The sequence below is a fragment of the Sorex fumeus genome, unplaced genomic scaffold, assembly GCF_029834395.1.
Source record: "Sorex fumeus unplaced genomic scaffold, SorFum_2.1 ptg000036l, whole genome shotgun sequence".
Taxonomy (NCBI): domain Eukaryota; kingdom Metazoa; phylum Chordata; class Mammalia; order Eulipotyphla; family Soricidae; genus Sorex; species Sorex fumeus.
This window is the reverse complement of record NW_026606093.1, coordinates 16,888,599-16,908,999: the sequence shown is the minus strand read 5'-3', so window position 1 is coordinate 16,908,999 and position 20,401 is coordinate 16,888,599. Positions and strand designations below refer to the sequence as shown.

Here is a 20,401-nt window from a genome sequence, read left to right as displayed (position 1 = left end):
GGTTGTGGGATTGGTTTTGGAATATTGAATTATTAAAACATTAGTATTATGAACAACTATAATAATAGTGTCAAATTGTTTTTTTTTTCAAAGAAGCTATGGTGGAGGACCAAATAAAGGGTGTTGGGAGGATACTCCCAGGATGGGAGATGCATGCTGAGAGTAGACTTTAGACGAAACATGATTGCCACTCATTGCCTCTTTTGCAAACAATAGCACCCAAAAGGAGAGAGAGAACAAAGGGGAATGCCCTGCCACAGAGGCAGGGTGGGATGGGGAGGGCGGGGGTGGGAGGGATACTGGGGTCCGTGGTGGTGAAGAATGGGCACTGGTAGAGGGATGGGTATTCGATCATTGTATAACTGAAACTCAAGCACAAAAATGTGTAAATCTACAACTGTACCTTATGGTGTTTCACTAATAAAAATCTAAAAAAAAAAAGAAGCTATGCAGCCCCATTTGTTAATTTTGTTGTTGTTGACTTTGCCAGGGGTATCAGATAATTGAAGACACACTTGAAGAGCAAATATTTATGTGTTCTTCCTATATTTTTCTCTTGTACTTTATAGTTTCTGGTCAAATCTCAAGGTCTTTGGTCCACTTTTAATTGACTTTTGTATGAGGTATAAGATATGGATCTAGGGCCGCAACCTGATTGGAACTGAAAGATATCATGTTAAGGAAAAATGACAAACACAGGATGGTCTCACTTATCCGTGGCATACTGAATAATGGATGAGAAAATGTACAATAATAAAGGGGGTCTAGATCACCCTTGAGCCCAGTGTTTGGAGAGGAAAAGGATGGAGAAGGGGAAGAAGAACATAGTAAGTAATGGGTTAACAGGGTTCAGGGTTTTAGTTATACTGATGATATGGGTGAGTGGTATAGACACATATCCAAAACAGACTCAACAACAATAAAATCATGAGATCTAACCTTCAGCCACTAGTATTTTGTAAAGTGCCTGTCAAGTTGACAGGCATAGAATATAACAGGGGTTGGTGGTTGGGAGGGAGTATGGGGACACTGGTGGAGGGAAGTTGACGCTGGTGGCGGGAGTGGTGTTGAAGCATCATATGCCTAAAACCATACAATCAAAATAAATTAAAAATGTAAAAAAGGAAGCCATGCCATATACTACATATTTTATTCCACTTAATTAGAGGGAGTAGAAAACGGTCTGTGCCTTGTGGTCAATGCCAAATATCTGTCAAACAAAGCAAGGGGCCATTTTGTTAATGTAACTTGGATATATAAGTAAGATCTAGAATCAATAAAAAACAGGAATATGTCTCCATTTGAAACAAGTGAAATGGAATAACAGAGTAGGTGGATGAAATTACTGACATTCAGAGTTCTTATGAAATAAACAACCTGGGTTGAGATAGGAGTAAACAGGTCAGTAGATTCTCATTATCTCATCTACAATATATGTGTAGATTAAAGCCAGAATTATATTCACCAACTGCTTTCTGGTTTTCCAAAAGAACACATTCTGAATCAACCTAATGGTCCCCTCTGATAAAGTGAAAACAACATCTGGTTATTTGACGGTATCAGAAATTGTTTCCATAAGCACGTGGATGAAGCTAGAACTCTAAAATATTTTTTCTCGAGATGTTATTTTGAACTAGATTAAAACTCCTATAACAAGTCTTTGTTGGATTATTTAAAATGATGAGCTAGGAAGAACTCTTTTAGTTGGTGAGGTTAAAGATAAAAAGGACATTTAAGAAGAGAATCCTTCTGTGCTTTGTGTTTCTTGAATTGTACTTGAGATATGTTACTATCGTACTTCTTAAAGCTGTGCCATGTAGATCTCCATGCAGAGCGGTGGAAGTAAGTGACTATTGAGGATATTTGAATACTGAAGTGACATCTCTGGGAAGTAGCTTTATTTCTAGGGACAGTTTCTCCTAGAGAAGATTTCAGTGTTTCTGAAATCTTATGGAGTGCTCCAAGGATTGTTATGTTAAAGTTTTCTGATGCTGCTTACACTTTTCACTTTTTATTTCTCATTGACTCAGAAAGTTATACATATGATTTTTAATTCCTCTGTTTTCAGGTATTTAGTTTAGAAAGAGATATTAAGGTTGGCATATGCTCCTCCTACAGAAAGAGAGCAAGCACATGAAACTACACTCAGTCATTCAAGTTTAGGTAATTGGAGGCAAGAGGGATAGTACAGGGGTAGGACACTTTATTCATATGTAACCAACCCAGGTTCAATCTCCAATATCCCACACGGGTCCCTTGAATACAGTCAGAAGTGTAACCTGAGCACAAAACCAGGAATCAACCCTGAGAATCTGAAGTGTGGCTTCAAAACAAGTTAAGGGAAGTTTAAAGTCCCAAGGCACAGATAAAAGCTCTAGTCTAGACTCAGAAAGGCCATCTGAAAGACTGTTACTTGAATGTATGAAAGAGAGAGAAAGAGAGACAGGCACAGTAAAAAGGGACTTTTTTGGTTACCTGCCCACTGCAGTCACAGGGCTCACTGAAAGCCACATATTCTTCTTCCTTGCTGTACATACCAAGGCTAATCTTAGATGGTTTCTCACTGGTGTCTTGCTGAAATTGCATCTTGGCTATATTGTCAAAGAGTTTGGAAAGATGACGTTGAACCTATGAAAGATAAACGTGAAAAGAGTGGTGATCATGTTCAAAATGTTACTCATTCAAATTGTTTATAGGGTCCCCATGTGACAATCATTATAATGTTGAATACGAAATATTTAATCGAAAGCTTGTGAATATGATGGTGTTTATATTTGGATAAACGTTTCCAATCCAGCTGAATTGGACAGGTGTATCCAAATAAAAAAAGTAATGTGAATTATATACTTTATATAAACTAATGATGGGCTGGAGCAATAGCACAGCAGGTAGGGCATTTGCCTTGCTTGCAGCCGACATGGACGACCTGAGTTCCATTTCTCTGCCCCTCTCGAGAGCCCGGCAAGCTACCAAGAGTATCTCACCTGCACGGCAAAGCCTGACAAGATACCTGTGACGTATTCGATATGAAAAACACAGTAACTAGTCTCACAATGTTACTGGGCCCACTCGAGCAAATCAATGAACAATGGGAGGACAGTGACAATGACAGTGAAACTAATGATGACACTGAAGTTTGATGAATTTATGTTTTTCCTAGTATAGATATTAGAGGTACATTTTCCTAGTGAACATATTAGAGGTATAATTATAGTTAATTAATAAAATATCTTCCTAAGAAAATCACTGTCACTGTCCTCCCATTGTTCATTGATTTGCTCGAGTGGTCCCAGTAATGTTGAGAGACCTGTTACTGTGTTTGGCATATTGAATATGTCATGGGTAGCTTTCCAGGCTTTGCTGTGTGGGTGAGATACTCTCGGTAGCTTGCCGGGCTTTCTGAGAAAATACTGTGGCATGAGATATGCAGGATAATCTGTAGAATAAAAGTTACATATTTAGATTGTCCCGTCAAGGGGGCTGGTGAAAGTGATCTTTGGATACATTGTCTGGTTGTCGGAACCACACGATTACAACAGATCAACATCCACAGGTCCGTAGGAAGACATAGCATACTAACACCAAGTAGAAAGCTTAACCATGTCAGAACCTCTCTTGACGATGTCACTCATGATGCAGAGGCTTTTAACAGTGATGCTCTGGGAAGAAGTTCTCATAGGGATACCAGACATAGCTATTCTGTGGTTTGAGGTAAAGAAAACAGAAGACTGAAGAATAAACAATAAATAGAAAGTTATTATTATGTAGCACATTTTAAAATATAAGGAGCTTAAGACTGTTGGTACTCTCAAGGCCACTCCTCGCGTGCTCAGGCCGAGCCTCACACATGAAACATACTCCTGGACTGTGACACATCATAAAACACTCCCTACCCTTTCAACATAATCACCACATCACATTTGATGAGATTTAGATAGTAGGCAACAAATCATAGAGGGAAATGAATATATATATGCATACATACATATTTTCAGATATATATACCAAGCTCACATCACCCAAACTTTAACAACATGTTAGTGATACCCTATAGAATGTCTTAATGGCTCCTGCCAAAATAGAACAATCTTCACACTGTTTACTATATAAACTCTTTTTTATAAGCATGTTCAGCAGTTCTTCATAACAGACAATACAAAATATATTATTTCAGTTGTGTTTTGGGACAGGGATTGGGGTTTGGGACGGGAACATCCCAAATTTGGTGGTGGGAAGGTGTAAAGGTGGTGGGATTGGTATTTGAATATTGAATGTAATCAAACATTGTGAAATAACTTAAAAAATTAAAAAATTTAAAAAGAAAGAAAGTTATGTGGAGTTCATGCCCAATTCAATCAGCTTAATTAATGGCTGAATAAATAGCAGTACTCCTAAATTATAAAAAATAAAGAAGGCTGATGGAGGATCCTCCCAGGAGGGGAGATGCATGTTGAAAGTAGACTATGGACTGAACATGTTTGCCACTCAATGCCTCTTTTGCAGACCACAACACCCAAAAGGAGAGAGAGAACGAAAGGGAATGCCCTGCCACAGAGGCAGGGTGGGATGGGGGGATGGGGGTGGGAGGGATATTATCCATGGTGGTAGAAAATGGGCACTGGTGGAGGGATGGGTATTTGATCATTGTATAATCGAAACCCAAGCACAAAAATTTGTAAATATACAACTGTACCTCATGGTGTTTCACTAATAAAAATTAAAAAAAAGAAGGCTGAGTTGTAAATTCTATATTTCCAACCAGTTCTTTAGTTGATAAAATGAAAGAAAAAATTCTAAGAGTTTTTCACATCAAGGTACTTGAAGAGACCCCAGTAATGATGACTTGGAAGAAATAACTTGGTGAGATGGATCCAACATATATCAAAATCAGACCTGTGCACAACAGGTAGGCACTCGCTGGAATGCAGCATACCCAACTTCAAGCCTTAGCACCCCATGTGGTACCCTGAGCCCTCCCAGGAATGGTCTCTGACACAGAGCCAGAAATAAACCATAGTACCACCCAGGTGTGACCCCAAAACAAAATATATTAAAATTAAAAAATACAGAAATCATGCTGTAACTTTAAAGGATAATCAAACAGAATTTGAGAAACATAATTATTAAAAACATCACCCTTTGTTATTTTAAGTGAAATAAAAGAAAGATGAACTTTATAATACATGAGGTAAAAGATGATTTAGAAAATAGAGAGAAGTAAAATAATAAAACCAGCACAGAGCATGGCAGAGTTAATAGTATTAGTAACACTACTGTACCAAATTTGCATAATTATTTAAATATGGATAATTTAAAATGGTAAATATTAAAAACTTTTATGAATAATTCCAAATAAAACTAATGAAATTATATTTAGATGTTTGAATATATGAATATTTGTAAGAACACATGAAGATAGTAATATAGGCAATGAAAATATTACTTGAGCAATAGCACAGTAGGTAGGGCGTTTGCCTTGCACATATTTAACCTGGTTTGATTCCTCTATCCCTCTTGGAGAGTCTGACATAGTACCAAGAGTATCCCCCATACACGGCAGATCCTGGCAAGCTCCCCATGGCGTATTCAATATGCCAAAAAACAGTAACAACAAGTCTCACAATGGAGACATTACTGGTGCCTGCTCGAGCAAATCAATGAACAACAGGTGGACAGTGACAGTACAGTGCTATTTAATTTATAGAATTATAACAAGTCTGTAGTAAAAATTCTAGTAAAAAGAATAGAAATGCTATTCTGAGGTTCAGAATATGTATATATATACATATATGTATATATAAATATATAAAATATATATATACACATATATAACCTAAGCTGCAGGCATGAGACTATGCATTAGATTCTTGGCACCACCTTAAAGTATACAGACATGCTACTCTTTGTATATAAGAAAGTAAAACTACATAACATACATGTTCAAATGTAAATGAGTATCTGCTTATTTTTGCAAAGATAACCATAAGAAACACGGAACTGGAGGAGAGAAAGACGTCACTCAGCAGGGGAAGATTCTGGGTGGTTTTGAACACACACTAAAGGATGCTGCACAGCCCTAGTACCTGACTAGTCTCACAGGTGGGCGTGGTTTTCAGAGCAAGGAGGAGTACAAGCTAGGAAAGACAGATGTGATTCGGTGGGTGGAGATTTTGAGTGTTTTGAGAGAGATGCTAATGGATGTTGCAGGGCCTTAATACATGGCTACTCTTCCAGGTCAGCATGGATTTTGGAGCTGGCAGCAGCTCACCAGGCTTGCAGTTAATATCCCCCACCGTATCTCATAAGACCCACAAATTGGCCTCTTCTACAGAACACTCGCCAAGGCAGTCAGGCTACCTCAACTGCTTTAGGCCTTCAGCTCATCAGACTTAACTCCGATCAAAACTCCCCCAAAACCCACAGAAGTAACTGTGATCACAAGAAACAAAACAACCCAAATAAACAGTTAGTTCAGGCAAAAGAATACAGTCCCAGATCCTTTTCCAGATCATAATCATGAAGATTGGATGTTCATACATTTGTGTGACATGCGCTTCCCTTAAATTTTGTTATGCACTTGACTCATTAGGCATCTGAGGTGAACTTTAAAAAAAACAAAACACATCCCCTGAATCATTACCAAATACCAAATTGAAAAGGAATGTCTCTGACTGGGAAAGAAGAGACAGCCCCACCTAGCCCCATCCTCAAAGATGACCTTGGCAGTGAGGGGTGAGATACTGATGGTGTATTAGAAATAACCACCTTCAGATTACCATCGGCACCATGGGGACACAGCACAGAATCCCACCATGAAGAGTAGCTGAAGATAGGAGCCCTGAAACCTCAGCAAGGAATGCCCACCTACATAATCTCTCTGAGAATGAAAGATAGGCGACTGGTAGGTATATACAGGGCATTTAATTGCCCAGAATTCTCCAGTGAACATGGCATATTTTCCAGGATAGACCACATTCTGAGCCACAAAACATACCTCCATAAAATTAAAAGAAAAGAATATCAACTACTTTTTCAGACTATACTTCATTTAAAAATGAAGGTAGTCACACACAGAAATGCGGCATCAAATCAAACACCTGAAATTAAAGCTCTCACTTTTGAAGAATCAGTGAATTATGGAGGAACTCAAAGATAAAATCAAAATACTTCTGGAAACAAACAAGAATGAGGACAAGAGTTGCAAGAATTTGTGGGACACAGCAAAAGCAGTGTTAAGAGGAAATTTTGTATCTCTGCAAGCACTTCTCAGGAAGGAGGAAAGGGCCCACAAAAGAACTTGAATTGAGAGCTTAAGATCTTGGAAAATGATCAACAAAAGGAGCCCAAACCAAGCAGGAGAAAGGAGGTAATAAAACTTAGAGAAGAAATTAATGACCTGGAATCCCCCAACCCCCTCAAAAAAAAAACCCAATAAAATCAAGATCTAGTTCTTTGAAAAAAAAATAAACAAGATTGATAAACCATTAGCAAGACTCATGAAGAAGGAGAAAGTGAGAACCCTAAAAAATGGAATCAGAAATGAAAGAGGAGATGTCACTACAGAATCCATAGAAATTCAAAAATCATCAGAGACAACTTTGAGAATCCTTTTTTTTTCTTCATTTTTTGGTCACACGCAGCAATGCTCAGGGGTTTCTTCTGGCTCTGCACTCAGGAACCACACCTGGCAGTGCTCAGGGGACCATATGGGATACTAGGAATTGAACCTGGGTCGGCAGCATGCAAGGAAAACACCTTACTCGCTGTGCTATTGCTCCAGCCCCAACATTGAGAATCTTTATGCTACAAAACAACCTGGATTTCTACAACCTCTTAAGGTTGAACCAAGTAAATTGGGAATACCTAAACAGACCTATCACTATCAAGTAAATTGAAATGATAATCAAAAGTCTGCACTCAAACAAAAGCCCAGGACCAGATGGATTCCCTGGTGATTTCTTTCAAACCTTTAGTGACCAACTACTGCCAAACCTTTTCAAGGTTTTCCAGACAACTGAAGAAACAGAAAAACTCCCAGTTTCATTGAGGAAAATATCAGCCTGATACCAAAAATACAGACACCACAAAAAGAAAATTACTGGCTGATATCCTTGATAAATGAAGATGCAAATATTCTCAACAAAATTCTAGCAAATAGAATTCAACAAATCATCAAAAAGTTCATATAACATTACCCAGTAGGATTCATCCCAGGGATTCAAGAATGGCTTAAATACACAATCAATAAACATAATACACCATATTAATAAAATATTAAGAGCTGCTGAGAAAGTATTTGACAAGATCCAGAACTTTTTCATGACAAAAATTCTCAACAAAATGGGAACGGAAGGAACTTTCCTCCATATAGTCAAAACCATCTACCAAAAGCCCATAGTAAGCATTTTTCTCAATGGGGAAAATCTAAAAGCCTTCCCTCTAAGGTCAGGAAAAATTCAATGGTTCCCACTCTCACCACTCCTATTCAATATAGTAGTGGAAGTATTTGCCATTGAAGTTAGGCAAGAAGAAGAAATCAAGGCATCCAGATAGGAAAGGAAGAAGCCAAGAATTCAGTCATTGCAGAAGATATGAGACTCTGCTTAGAAAATTCTAAAGACTACCAAAAACGCTCTTAGAAACAATAGTTTTACATAGTAAAATGGCAGTTTATAAAATCAATACCAAAACTCCATGGCTTTCCTATATGCAAATAATTGTTTTTTAAAAAAAGATTTAAAAAAATCCCTGTTCACAACTGTGCTTCAGAAAATTAAGTGCCATGGAATCATCTTACTAACTAAAGAGGTGAAAGAACTATACAAAGAAAACTACAAAACACTACTATAATAAATAAAAGAGGACAAAAGGAAATGGAGACACAACCACTGCTCACGAATTGGGGGGAGTAATATTGTCAAAATGGCAATTCTCCCTAAAGCATTATACATTTTTGATGTATTTCCTATAAGGGTACCAATGGCATTTTTCAAAAGGAATAGAGCAAGCAACTCTGAAATTCATATGAAACAATAAACCCCGATGAATATCTAAAACAGTCCTTGGGAAAAAGAAGATGGGAGGCATCACCCTCCCCAACTTCAAACTGTGCTACAAAGTGGTAGTAATTAAAACAGCATGATATTGGAATGAAGACAGATCCACAGATCAATGGGATAGAGTTGAATATTCTGCACAGTACTTCAAAAATATGGCAACTTAATCTTTGATAAAGTAGAAGGAAATGTGAAGTGGAGCACGAAAAGCCTCTTCTTCAACAAGTCGTGCTGGGAAAACTAGGTGACTACACATAAAAAAAATGAATTCAGACTTCTATCTAACACCATGCACAAAAACTTGATAAAAATAGATTAAATACTTCAACATCAGACCTGCATCCATGGAGGAAAATATAAGCAGAAGTGTCCAAGAAATTGAATGTAGGACATCTTCAAAGATGAAACACCACTAACAAAGTAAGTTGAAGCAAGGATAAACAAATAGGACTACTTTAAACTAAGAAGATTCTGCACCTTGAAAGAAATGGTGCTCAGGATACAAAGACAGCCCACAATGAGAAAAATTACCCAATATCCATCTGTAGGGGATTAATATCAAAGATCTATAAGACACTGGTAGAACAAGTGCCTTTTTGTTCTTTACAAGAAAAAAAATCCAAAACCACCAAAAAAGGGGGGGGGGCAGAAGAAATGAACAGAAACTTCCTCAAAGAAGAAATCCAGATGGCCAAAACAAACAAGAAAAAATTCTCTAAACTACTAATCATCAGGGAGATACAAATCAAAACAGTGAAATGTCATCTCACATCACAAAAGTTACTTCTGAATAATCAGTAAAAACATGAGCTACTAAGAGCTGGTATGGATGAGGGGAGAAAGGAACTCTCATTTATTGTTGGATGGGATACTGACTGGTCCTACCTTTTTGGGAAACAATAGGAATGGGAGGTGGGGGTGGGAGGGCTACTAGGATCATTGGTGGTAGAGAATGAGCACTGGTGGAGGGATGGGTACTCGATCATTGTATAACTAAAACCCAAGCACGAAATTTTGTATGTCTACAACTGTACCTCATGGTGCTTCACTAATAAAAAATAATAATAGTAACCAAAAAAATAAAATAAAACACTGATCATTGCTAAAAAAAAAACAAACTAGAAATTAAGCTTCCATTAGATCCAGCAATACTACTTCTGAGTATACACTCTTGGAAACCAAAACCACACAGCAGAAATGCCATCTACACTTTTGTGTTCATTGCAGCTCTATTTACAATAGCCAGAATTTGGAAATAAACTTAGGGTCCAAGAACAGATGACTGCACAAACAATAGTACATCTTTCACTGTCCTCCCATTGTTCATCGATTTGCTCGAGTGGGCCCAGTAATGTCTCCAGTGTGAGACTTGTTGTTACTGTGTTTGGCATACCAAATACATCACGGGGAGCTTGCCAGACTTTGCCGTGTGGGCAAGATACTCTTGGTAGCTTGCCGGGCTCTCCGAGATGGGTGGAGGAATCGAACTCAGGTTGGCCATGTTGGCCGTGTGCAAGGCAAATTCCTTACCTGCTGTTCTATAACTCCAGCCCATCGTATATCTACACAATTGAATATTATACAGTCACCAGGAAAAAAATTAAGTCATAAAATTTGCTATACATGGATCAACATAAAAAGTATCATGCGGAATGAAATGTATTAGAAGGAGAGGAACAGACAGAATGATAACACTCATTTATGGGATATAAAAAAAGATAGTATGAGACTATTATACAAGTAAAGTAGAAATGAGGATCAGGAGGACTACTCCATGAATAGAAGCTTGTCATAAGTATGTGTGTGTGTGTGGGGGGGGGAGGGGTTGAGTATAGGGCCGTGAGGATAGAGAAGGGACTACTATGACATTGATAGTTGGAAATGATCATTCTCAACAAGAGCTGCATGCTGAAAGTAAGTCAGTAAAAAAAAACACACAAACATGATAACTTCAGTTTGTATTGCAAATCATAATGCCCCCAAAGAAAGATGTGCATCTTATATATAAATATATGGACTGGAGAGAGAGAGAGACAGAGAGAAAGACAAAGAAGAAATGTGCCTGGCATACAGGCAGGTGATGGGGAGTGGTGGGAGGGAAACTGGGGACATTGGTGGTGGGACAGGTTTTGGAACATTGTATGACAAAATCCAAGCATGAGCAACTTTGTATCTGTAAAAAATAAGATAATTAAACCTAAAAAACTAAATTTTTTTTAAAAAAGAAACTTAAGGAACTGGTTATCTGGAGGAGTTAGTGGGGGAGATAGTGATACCATGAAAGGAGTAAGTAAAGAACATATGCACGTCTCTAAATATACATGTCTTCTGGTTTAGTTTGATGCTTAAAATTATATATACTTAAACTGTAAAATCAAATAGAATAAGAAAAATTGAAAGGAAATGTAAATAGATAACCCAATTATACGTCAAATAAGTTATAAAGTAACAATTGAAGCAGAAGTCACCCAAGTTACTTCTGAGTATAGTATTTTGACTATAGTCTGAAGAGAAATAAGAGAACTATAAACAAGTGAATTATTTTTAGTGTAAGGTGAGAAATAAGGAAAACTAAAGAACATAACATGCAGTAGAAATAGCATGTCTTCCTCCAGTATGTCATTTTTAAACTCTGTGGTCTACTATAGTGAATCTCAAATTATGATGCTTACACAAGCAGACAATGTTTATGAGAAACAGCCTTGTTCCTGACGCCCCATTCGCTCTCAATGGAACAACCATCTCCGAATGCAACAGCTATGTGTACCTAGGTCGAGAGGTCAACATGACAAATGACCTGGCACCCGAGCTGCACAGGAGGAAGAGAGCGGCTTGGAATGCCTTCAAGAACGTCGAAGAAATAGCTAAGAGGACGAAGAACCTCCGGCTCCGGGCACATCTCTTTGATTCCACTGTTCTTCCTGCATTAACATATGCCTCAGAGACCTGGGCCCTATGCAAACAAGATGAGAATGCCATTCAGGTCTCCCAAAGAAGAATAGAAAGAGCTATGCTTGGAAGATCACGTTTCACTCAAATGAGAGAACGAATCCGGAATTCTGACATCCGTCGACGATCAAGAATCAGGGATGCTGTCTCATTTGCCAAGGTGTCGAAAATCAGATGGGCTGGTCACGTAATGAGATTTAAACACGACCGTTGGACTAGAGCTGTTACTGATTGGATTCCACGGGATGTCAAGAGACCGCGTGGCCGCCCACCTACCAGATGGTCAGACTTCTTCGTCAAGATCATGAACGATCGGTTTGAGGCTCTTCATGTTCCCGGAGCGAACAGATGCCATTGGGCTACACTAGCACACGACAGGGACAAATGGAGACGTTACTGGAGCCCGCTCGAGCAAATCGACGACTAACGGGAAGTTAAGTGATTAAATGATTAAGTGACACAAGCAACCTCAATGGGAAATCCTCATACGTACAAATTATACAGGCCCTTTGAAACTATGGTGCCGGACACTTAAGAGGTGGGATCTGTCACTGTCACTGTCCTCCCATTGTTCATCAATTTGCTCGAGTGGGCCAAGTAACGTCTCCATTGTGACAATTGTTACTATGTTTGGCATATCGAATACATCACGGGTAGCTTGCCAGGCTTTGCTGTGCAGGCGAGATACTCTTGGTGGTAGCTTGCTGGGCTCTCCGAGAGGGGTGGAAGAATCGAACTCAGGTCGACCATGTTGGCTGCGTGTAAGGCAAACGCCTTACCCGCTGTGCTATCGCTCCAGCCCAAGAGGTGGGGGGTCTAAGATTATATATTTTAACAAGAATTCCAAATAACTTTTGTTTGAAAACCTGAGGTATCTGAAGTCTATAGCTACAGATAACAAGGCTGTGGCTTCAGATAACAAGGTAAGAATTTTAGAGACGACAGAAGTCTCTTACCAAAAAAAATGATATGTTCAAGTCTATATGGCTAAGTGACTAAAGTGACTAAAGCTACTATATAAGCAAGGAGGTGGCACTGTAGCACTGTCCTCCCATTGTTTATCGATTTGCTCCAGCAGGCACCAGTAATGTCTCCTTTGTGAGACTTGTTACTGTTTTTGATATATCGAATATGCCCTGGGGAGCTTGCCAGGCTCTGCCATGCAGGTGGGATACTCTCGGCATCTTGCTGGGCTCTCCTAGAGGGATGGAAGAAACAAACCCAGGTTGGCAGCATGCAAGGCAGTTGCCCTACCTGCTGTGCTAGGAGGTAGTACAAAAATTCTGCATTCTTCATATGTACTCTTTCAATGAAGCCACACCAATGTTTAATTAACACAAATCACAACCCTATCTCCTAATGGAAATTTTAGCTACAACTTTTAACTGTTTCTCATGGGATGTTTAATTAGAATCAGATCTAAGTACTGTCTGTAAAGGTATGGTCCCTTTTCCCACTAATATATAACAACGACCACGACCACGACCATCCTGTTATTCGTCGATTGCCTCGAGCAGGCCCCAGTAACGTCTCCTTCATCCTAGCCCGGAGATTTTTTTAAAAGTGCCATATTCAAGGCTCTTTCAGAGTTAGGAGAATGAGACCCATCATTGTTACTGGTATTTGGCATATTGGGTACGCTACGGGGAGTTTGCCAGACTTTACTGTGTTGGCAGGTTACATTCGGTAGCCTGCCAGTTTGTCCAAAGTAGGAATGAGATATTAAGATGTCACGCGGCCGCAAATGCGGCTGCATGGTTCCAGGAACTGGGTTTTATAGTCTCTGAGTCTTGGCCGTTGATGGAATTACATGGTGCCAGGGGGCCAGTTGGTGGGTGTGACCCCCACCTACTGGAATTTGGAGGATCTGGGTGGAGGATGCTCAGACCCTATCCGAATAGGCTTGGAGATCTCAGCCCCGGGACCTGCATGCCTTTGTTCCTCTGCCGGTACCTTCATGTGTGTGGATAGTGGTCTCAGCATGGTGGTGGCTGGTTCTGGAGGTCTTTGGCTGGAGGAGCCCTGGTCGGGGTGGGGAGGGAAACTCAACCCGCTCCCCTCCAAGGGGCCCCAGTGAGGACAGCCAGGCGTGGGGGCAGGAGGCTCTGCACTGTTCTCCTCCGGGAGCTGGGTTTTATAGTCTCTGAGTCTTGGCCATTGATGGGATTACATGGCGCCAGGGGGCCAGTTGGTGGGTGTGACCCCCGCCTACAACAAAGCTTCTCAAATCTACTTTACAAACTAACAGCCACTCATGGTCTGTAGGGCAACCTAAGAAGTCATGACAGAAATGAGGGAGGCTCTGAGGTGAGGCATGATAGCAACATGACAACAGCATCTGAATATACATACTAAGAGAAGAGGCAGATAAGGAACGTGGGGTTCTCACCTGTTGGGAACTCTAAGTGCATGCGGATGTACATAACCCCCTAGGGCTTACCTGTTGTGGAACTGTGCCATTGGAAAGGATGTCTAACAAATCAGATGAGGAGAGAAAGTAAAACCTAGGGAAGGCAAGTCTTTTGGTGTCCAGGTACTCTGCCAAAGCCTTCTCACACAGGTGTAATCTGGGGGCACAGACAGAATCTTCTAAGTAAGATTCCTAGAATGATAGGCATATTTATGTTACTTAAGTGCAAATATATACAATATATGGAACGAAAGAAATTAGAGTGAGACTCAGAACTGTTTAAATATGTACATCTGAATACTTTTATGTCAAATTAACACAATTATGTAACAGTACCCAGACACAGTGGGAAATCATTGTAATATACTCACTCACTAGGCATTTAAATAAAGAGCTCAACTATACAGAGAGAAAAGGAAATATTGCCCTTCTCATTACAAAAGGGTAGCAAGCAGACTATCACCTGCTCTGAATATCTTCCAGCTTTTCATAGAGTCCTGATTTATTGGTGGCTTCTACTACATTTGGAGTTTTCTGAGCATCATAAGCTAGTTCTTTAAAGTCAGCATCAATGCCTTCAAATCTTTTAGAATCCTGCAAAAAGGAAATGCCTTTAGTTTAAAACAGCAGCAATAATGCATTTTAGTCTTAGAACTCAGTTATGCTTTTTAAAATAATTGGAGAACAAAGAGTTTTTGTGCACAGAAGAAATATCTCTTTTAATGTAACTTTTATAGTAGAAGCTAAAGTTAATTTGAAAAACATTTGTTAATTCATTTAAAGCATGACAACAACAACAAAAAACACTATGGTGACATAATAAGGTTTTTTTTTCCTATCAAAAAACGATAGAAATAGAGGGTATGGTGCCGCCAGCAGGTCAATCTGTATTGTGAGGCGAGTGCATCAGCAGCCTGATGGTACCTTCAGACTTCCAGACACCCCAAAATTACTGCTGTGCCTTTGGCCAGACCCAAAAAACTTGGGGCGAAATTTACCAAGAAAGTAAACGGCCAAAAGTTAGGTATGTGGGAAACATACCCACAAACCACCTCCAACTCAGCTATATAATTGGAGGCATGGCCTCTCTGGTTCATGATTGAACTGCTTAATGGCCATAATCCCAGAGACTCAGAAACAAATCTCAAGACCCAGCGGCTTTTGGCAGAAATGTGTCCAGTCCCTGCAGTAGGTTACCGGTGCTGGGCCACTCCAGGTGGGAATAGGTTTCATGCCTTGGCCTGTTCCCCCTGGTGGCCCAGTGGCTGCCATCCTTCAGAGGCCGTCGGACAGTCAGTTTTGGGTCCCCAGTGAGGAGACATTTTGGGCCTCAAGGGATGGGGATGGAGCCGGGCCTGTCCTCCCCACCCCAACGAGACCCCAAGTCATCACCCAAGAATGGCCTCTCTGGCTCCTGATCAAGCTGCTTAACGGCCATGATCCCAGAGACTCAGAAACAAATCTCAAAACCCAGTGGCTTTTGGCAGAAATGCATCCGGACCCCACAGTAGGTTACTGTTGCCAGGCCACCCCAGGGGGGAAAGGGTGTTGTCCCTCTGCCTGCTCCCCCTTGGCAGCTCAGTGGCCATCATCCTCCAGAGGCCACTGGACAGTCAGGTCTGGGCCCGCAGTGACGAAACTTGTTGGGCTTCACAGGATGAGGGTGGAGCCGGTTCTGGTCTCCCCGTTCCAACGAGACCCCAAGTCATCGCCCACGAACGGCCTCTCTGACTCCTCATCATGCTGCTCAATAGCCATGATCCCAGAGACTCAGGAGCAAATTTCAAAATTCAGTGGCTTTTGGGAGAAATCCCTCCAGATTTAAGTGTTAAAATTTCGGAATTTCAAAATCATATGGCCCCACTGCAGCCATGCGACATCATATGTTATTCATAACTAGCAATAGAACACAAATTGTCTACTCTTGCCTTTTCAGCAGAACTGAGTGTTGGGGTAAAATCTCAAATAATAATGGTGGGTCTGGTGTCAAAATATTGAATGTGATCAAAGTAGAGAGAAAGTAATGTGGAAATAATCTGTTCCACAGGTAGGGGGAGGGTGTGGGATGAGGGCGTACTGGGGTTTTTGGTGGTGGAGAATGGGCACTGGTGAAGGTAGTGTGGGATGAGGTGTACTGGGGTTTTTGGTGGTGGAGAATGGGCACTGGTGAAGGTACAGGTGTTTCATTGTATGACCGAGACTTAGACCTGAAAGCTTTGTAACTGCTCTCACAGTGATTCAATAAATAAAATAAAAAATGAAAAAAAAAAGTAAGGTGGAATTCATGCACAATTCAATCAGCTAATCAGTGGCTGAAAAAATAGCAGTATTCCTACAAAAAAAGAAAAAAAATAAAGTTTTTTTTTAAAAAAAGTGGTATGGACATGTGGCACTTTAAAATCAAATTCACTTGTAGACAAATAAATTGAAGGAATACAGAGAAAATGAGAAAACATTTTTTTTCCTAACAAAGTATACAAAGTATACTGTTAGGGAGTATTTAGTATTGTGGCACAGGAAATGATAGGAAACAGCTTACTGATGGGAAGGAACTTGAATTTTACTAGAAACAAGGTTTGCTCTCAGTTGCCACCTCCATGGTAGTTATCTATGGAGCAAACTATAAGCAGTTCAACCCAACTGAAGTTGCTATTTTTTATGTATGGATAGAGTTAAATAAAACACACACACACACACACACACACACACACACACACACACACACACACCTGACTCTCCTTACTTTTCAATGCTAATCTAGAAATAAAAAGGTTGACATGAGTAGGAATGGTGCTGCCAGCAGATCAACCTGTACCTGTGCGGTGAATGCATCAGCAGCCTGATGGTGCCTTTAAACTTCCTGATACCCCAAAATTGCCACTGTGACTTTGGCCAGACCCAACAACTTGGAGCCAAGTTTACCAAGAAATTAAATGGCCAAAAGTTAGGCATGTGGGACCCAGGACTCAGGGTGGGTTCAAAAACCACCTCTGGCTCAGCTATATAAGCTCATTTATTGGCCTATTTCAGAGACCCATAAATCCCATAAAGAGATAAGAAAACCGAAGTTAGGCCTGGTGGTGTGGTGCGCTTCGGGCAAATGGGCACACCCCGTAGGGCATATGCTTATAGTTTATTTCTCTGGAAAAGATGGCAACAAGGGTCATGATCCAGACACACATAATAGAATCTCTGAAACAAGAAGCTTGCTGCAGAGATGTCTCCGGACTTTAAGCCAGGCCACCTTCACTGGGGTGACTCAGATGGGAGCAGCTATCATCCCTCTAACTGCCCCAGTGGCCACCAACTTCCAGAACCCAATGAGAAATGCAGATACGTGGGTTTAGTGATGGAAAACTCTAGGCCTCAAGGGATAGGGGTTTGTCCAGTCACTCTCATCCCCCATCCCCCATGGGACCCTGGAGGTCACACCCATACCCACACCCACAAACTGCTTCTAACTGCTACTTAGGCTCCTTAATGGCCGTGATCTAGAGACACACAAAAGAATCTCCAAATTTAGCAGCTCACTGCAGAGAGTTCTTCAGACTCTAATTATCTAAATTTTAGGATTCTGTAGCATGCAGTCATTCTCATGGCTGTGCAAAATCTTATGGTATTCATAACAAGCAGTACAAAAAAGAGTATGGGGAGATTGTGCCATAGAGGAGGAAGGAGGGGTGGGATGGGGGAATACTGGGGTTCTTGGTGGTGGAAGATGTGCACTGGTGGAGGGTTGGGTGATCAATCATTGCATGACTAAAACTAAAACAGGAAAGCTTTGTAACTGTATCTGACTGTGATTTAAAAAAATTCAATAAATTAACATACTGAATGAAAAAAAGTAATGTAGAGTTCATTCCCGATTCAATAAGCTTAATCAATGGCTCAATAAATAGCAGTACTCCTACATAAAAAAATTTTACATGAAATTTCGTATTTTTCTAACTTTTGTGACTTGCAGTTTCAACACTCAAGTGCTCTTGAGTGAATCCAAGGCAGCCAAGCCAAGAAGAAAGACAACTAGAGATACCTGAAGAGGTAGTTTCCTCTTGACTTGGGTGTGAAAGCAAAGAGAGAAGCAATTTTTAACCAGTACCTGTGGCAGTTGAGCTCTGATATCTTCAGATCCGATGAATATACTTTCCAGATGAGACCATGTGCGCTGAACATCAAACCAGATAGAGATGACAGCATCAGCTATAGATAACTTTTTCTGCCAACCAGATACTTCCTCCAGGAAGAAAGCAATGTACTTTGACGTCATTAAGTTCTGAAGTTGGACTTGGTTATCCTCCAGAACTTCAATGAGGTCCTCATCAGATTGTAGTAGGGGAACACTGGTTCGTGGGTGCAACTCATACTGGAATTCCATGCCAGCCCAGGTGATCTGCAGCTCTTTTAACATCTTCTCCATACCCATCTCTTTCACAGCTTTATCTACAATGCCTCGGACTTCATCCTCAAAGTGGTGCAGCTGGAGCTGCAGGAGCTGTGCCAGGGTTGTGTTCTCATCCATGGTGAAGCTTACACCTGTGGCTTGCATCAGCTGTCTCCAGTGCCTCTCCCGTATAGCAGGATTCTGCAGCTCTGCTACTGCTCTTAGAGAGGACAGAGTGTTCAACACAGTGCTTTCCAGGCCTGTGAATGCATCCCAGGATCTTATCTTTTTATCAAGATTCCTGATGTGTCTGGCAAACCGTTTGCACTCCAAGTCCATTGCCTCCACATTGATATCCCTCCATCTGGTATTCTCCCAGGCATGGATACTAGAGGTCACAATCCCAATAGTGTCCCAGAGCTCTTTCAACTGGCAGACCTCTCTTCTGCACTGTTTCAGCTGCTTGTATTCAGGAATATTGACCTCAAACAAACTGGCAGATTCAGAAATGGAGGCCATAGTGGATTCCATTTGCTGGATGTCAAAGTGCCTTTCATCCAGCATTTGATGAGGGTCACGGCTATCAAATCTACAAAACATAGCAGATGCCCTCTGTAAGTACAGGGACTCATTTTCTAGAGCCATAAAGAGAGTGCCAGTTTAAACAATTATATGCTTAATATTCCACCATAGAGCAATACATTTAACAAAAGGATAGGAAGAAAAGAAATATTGGAGAGGTTGAACTGGGGTGAGTATAACTGTTTTAAAGAACATTATGATGTATCTTCTCTTCATATCTAAGAAGACAAAAGTATTCTCATCTTCAAGATTCACCAGACAGGTGTAGAGGAGAACATTTTTTAATTACAAAATTTAATTGAAGTACTATTATTTGCAAAATAAAATTGACAGTTTAGTTTAAACATATAATATTTCAACAACAATCCCACCACTAGTATCAACTTCCCTCCACCAGAGTTCCCATATTCTTAGTCAACCCTAAACCCCACCCTACCCCCATCTGTCAACTTGACAGAAACCTTACAAAGTCCCAATGGTTCCAGCTTAGACCTTATGGTTTCAGGGTTCTCGAGTCTGTGTTTTGGATATGTGGCTAAACTACTCACTCGTATCAGCAGTATAACTGAAGCCTTCTTCCTATTTCATGATTTCTTTCCTTCTCCATTCTTCTCCTCTCCAAATACTGGGGTTAAGGGTGATGTAGAAATCACACTTCCCCTTTTTCGACAATATATTTCTTCACCCAGTATTCTATACACCATAGATAAGTGAGATTACCCTGTGTTTGTCTATCTTCTGGCTTGTTTCACTCAACTAAATATCTTCTGGTTCCAACCAGGTTGCAGTAAATTGCATGATTTCATCATTCCTTGCAGCTTCATGGTATTTCATTGTGAATATATGCTACATTTCCATAACCCTTTTATCTCTCATTGGAAACCTAGGTTGACTCTATATCTTAGCTAATATACTAAATGAAGATATGAATAATGATGTGCATATGTGTGAGTTCCAAAAGAAGGGCATTGGGGTGAGTGATGAAAGTGTTCAGTGACCGAGAACCGTTCCCCTGGCTGGCCC

At 40.4% G+C, this 20,401-nt stretch overlaps 1 protein-coding gene and 1 non-coding gene across 2 annotated transcripts in view; one reads left to right on the top strand and one right to left on the bottom strand.

Annotated features, from left to right (window-relative positions):
- The window catches only part of DNAH9 (dynein axonemal heavy chain 9), a 577,218-nt gene that overhangs the window by 381,290 nt on the left and 175,527 nt on the right, over positions 1 to 20,401 (bottom strand). The window contains exons 20-23 of the mRNA XM_056117744.1: positions 18,515 to 19,385; positions 14,879 to 15,009; positions 14,446 to 14,572; positions 2,476 to 2,628 (exon numbers count right to left, since the gene is read on the bottom strand). Of these exons, the coding sequence (XP_055973719.1) occupies positions 2,476 to 2,628; positions 14,446 to 14,572; positions 14,879 to 15,009; positions 18,515 to 19,385 (1,282 nt within the window). The remainder of the gene's footprint in view (positions 1 to 2,475; positions 2,629 to 14,445; positions 14,573 to 14,878; positions 15,010 to 18,514; positions 19,386 to 20,401) is intronic.
- LOC130027300 (small nucleolar RNA U13) lies at positions 6,496 to 6,599 on the top strand. The gene has a single exon (XR_008793034.1). It is a non-coding gene; the product is annotated as a small nucleolar RNA U13 (small nucleolar RNA).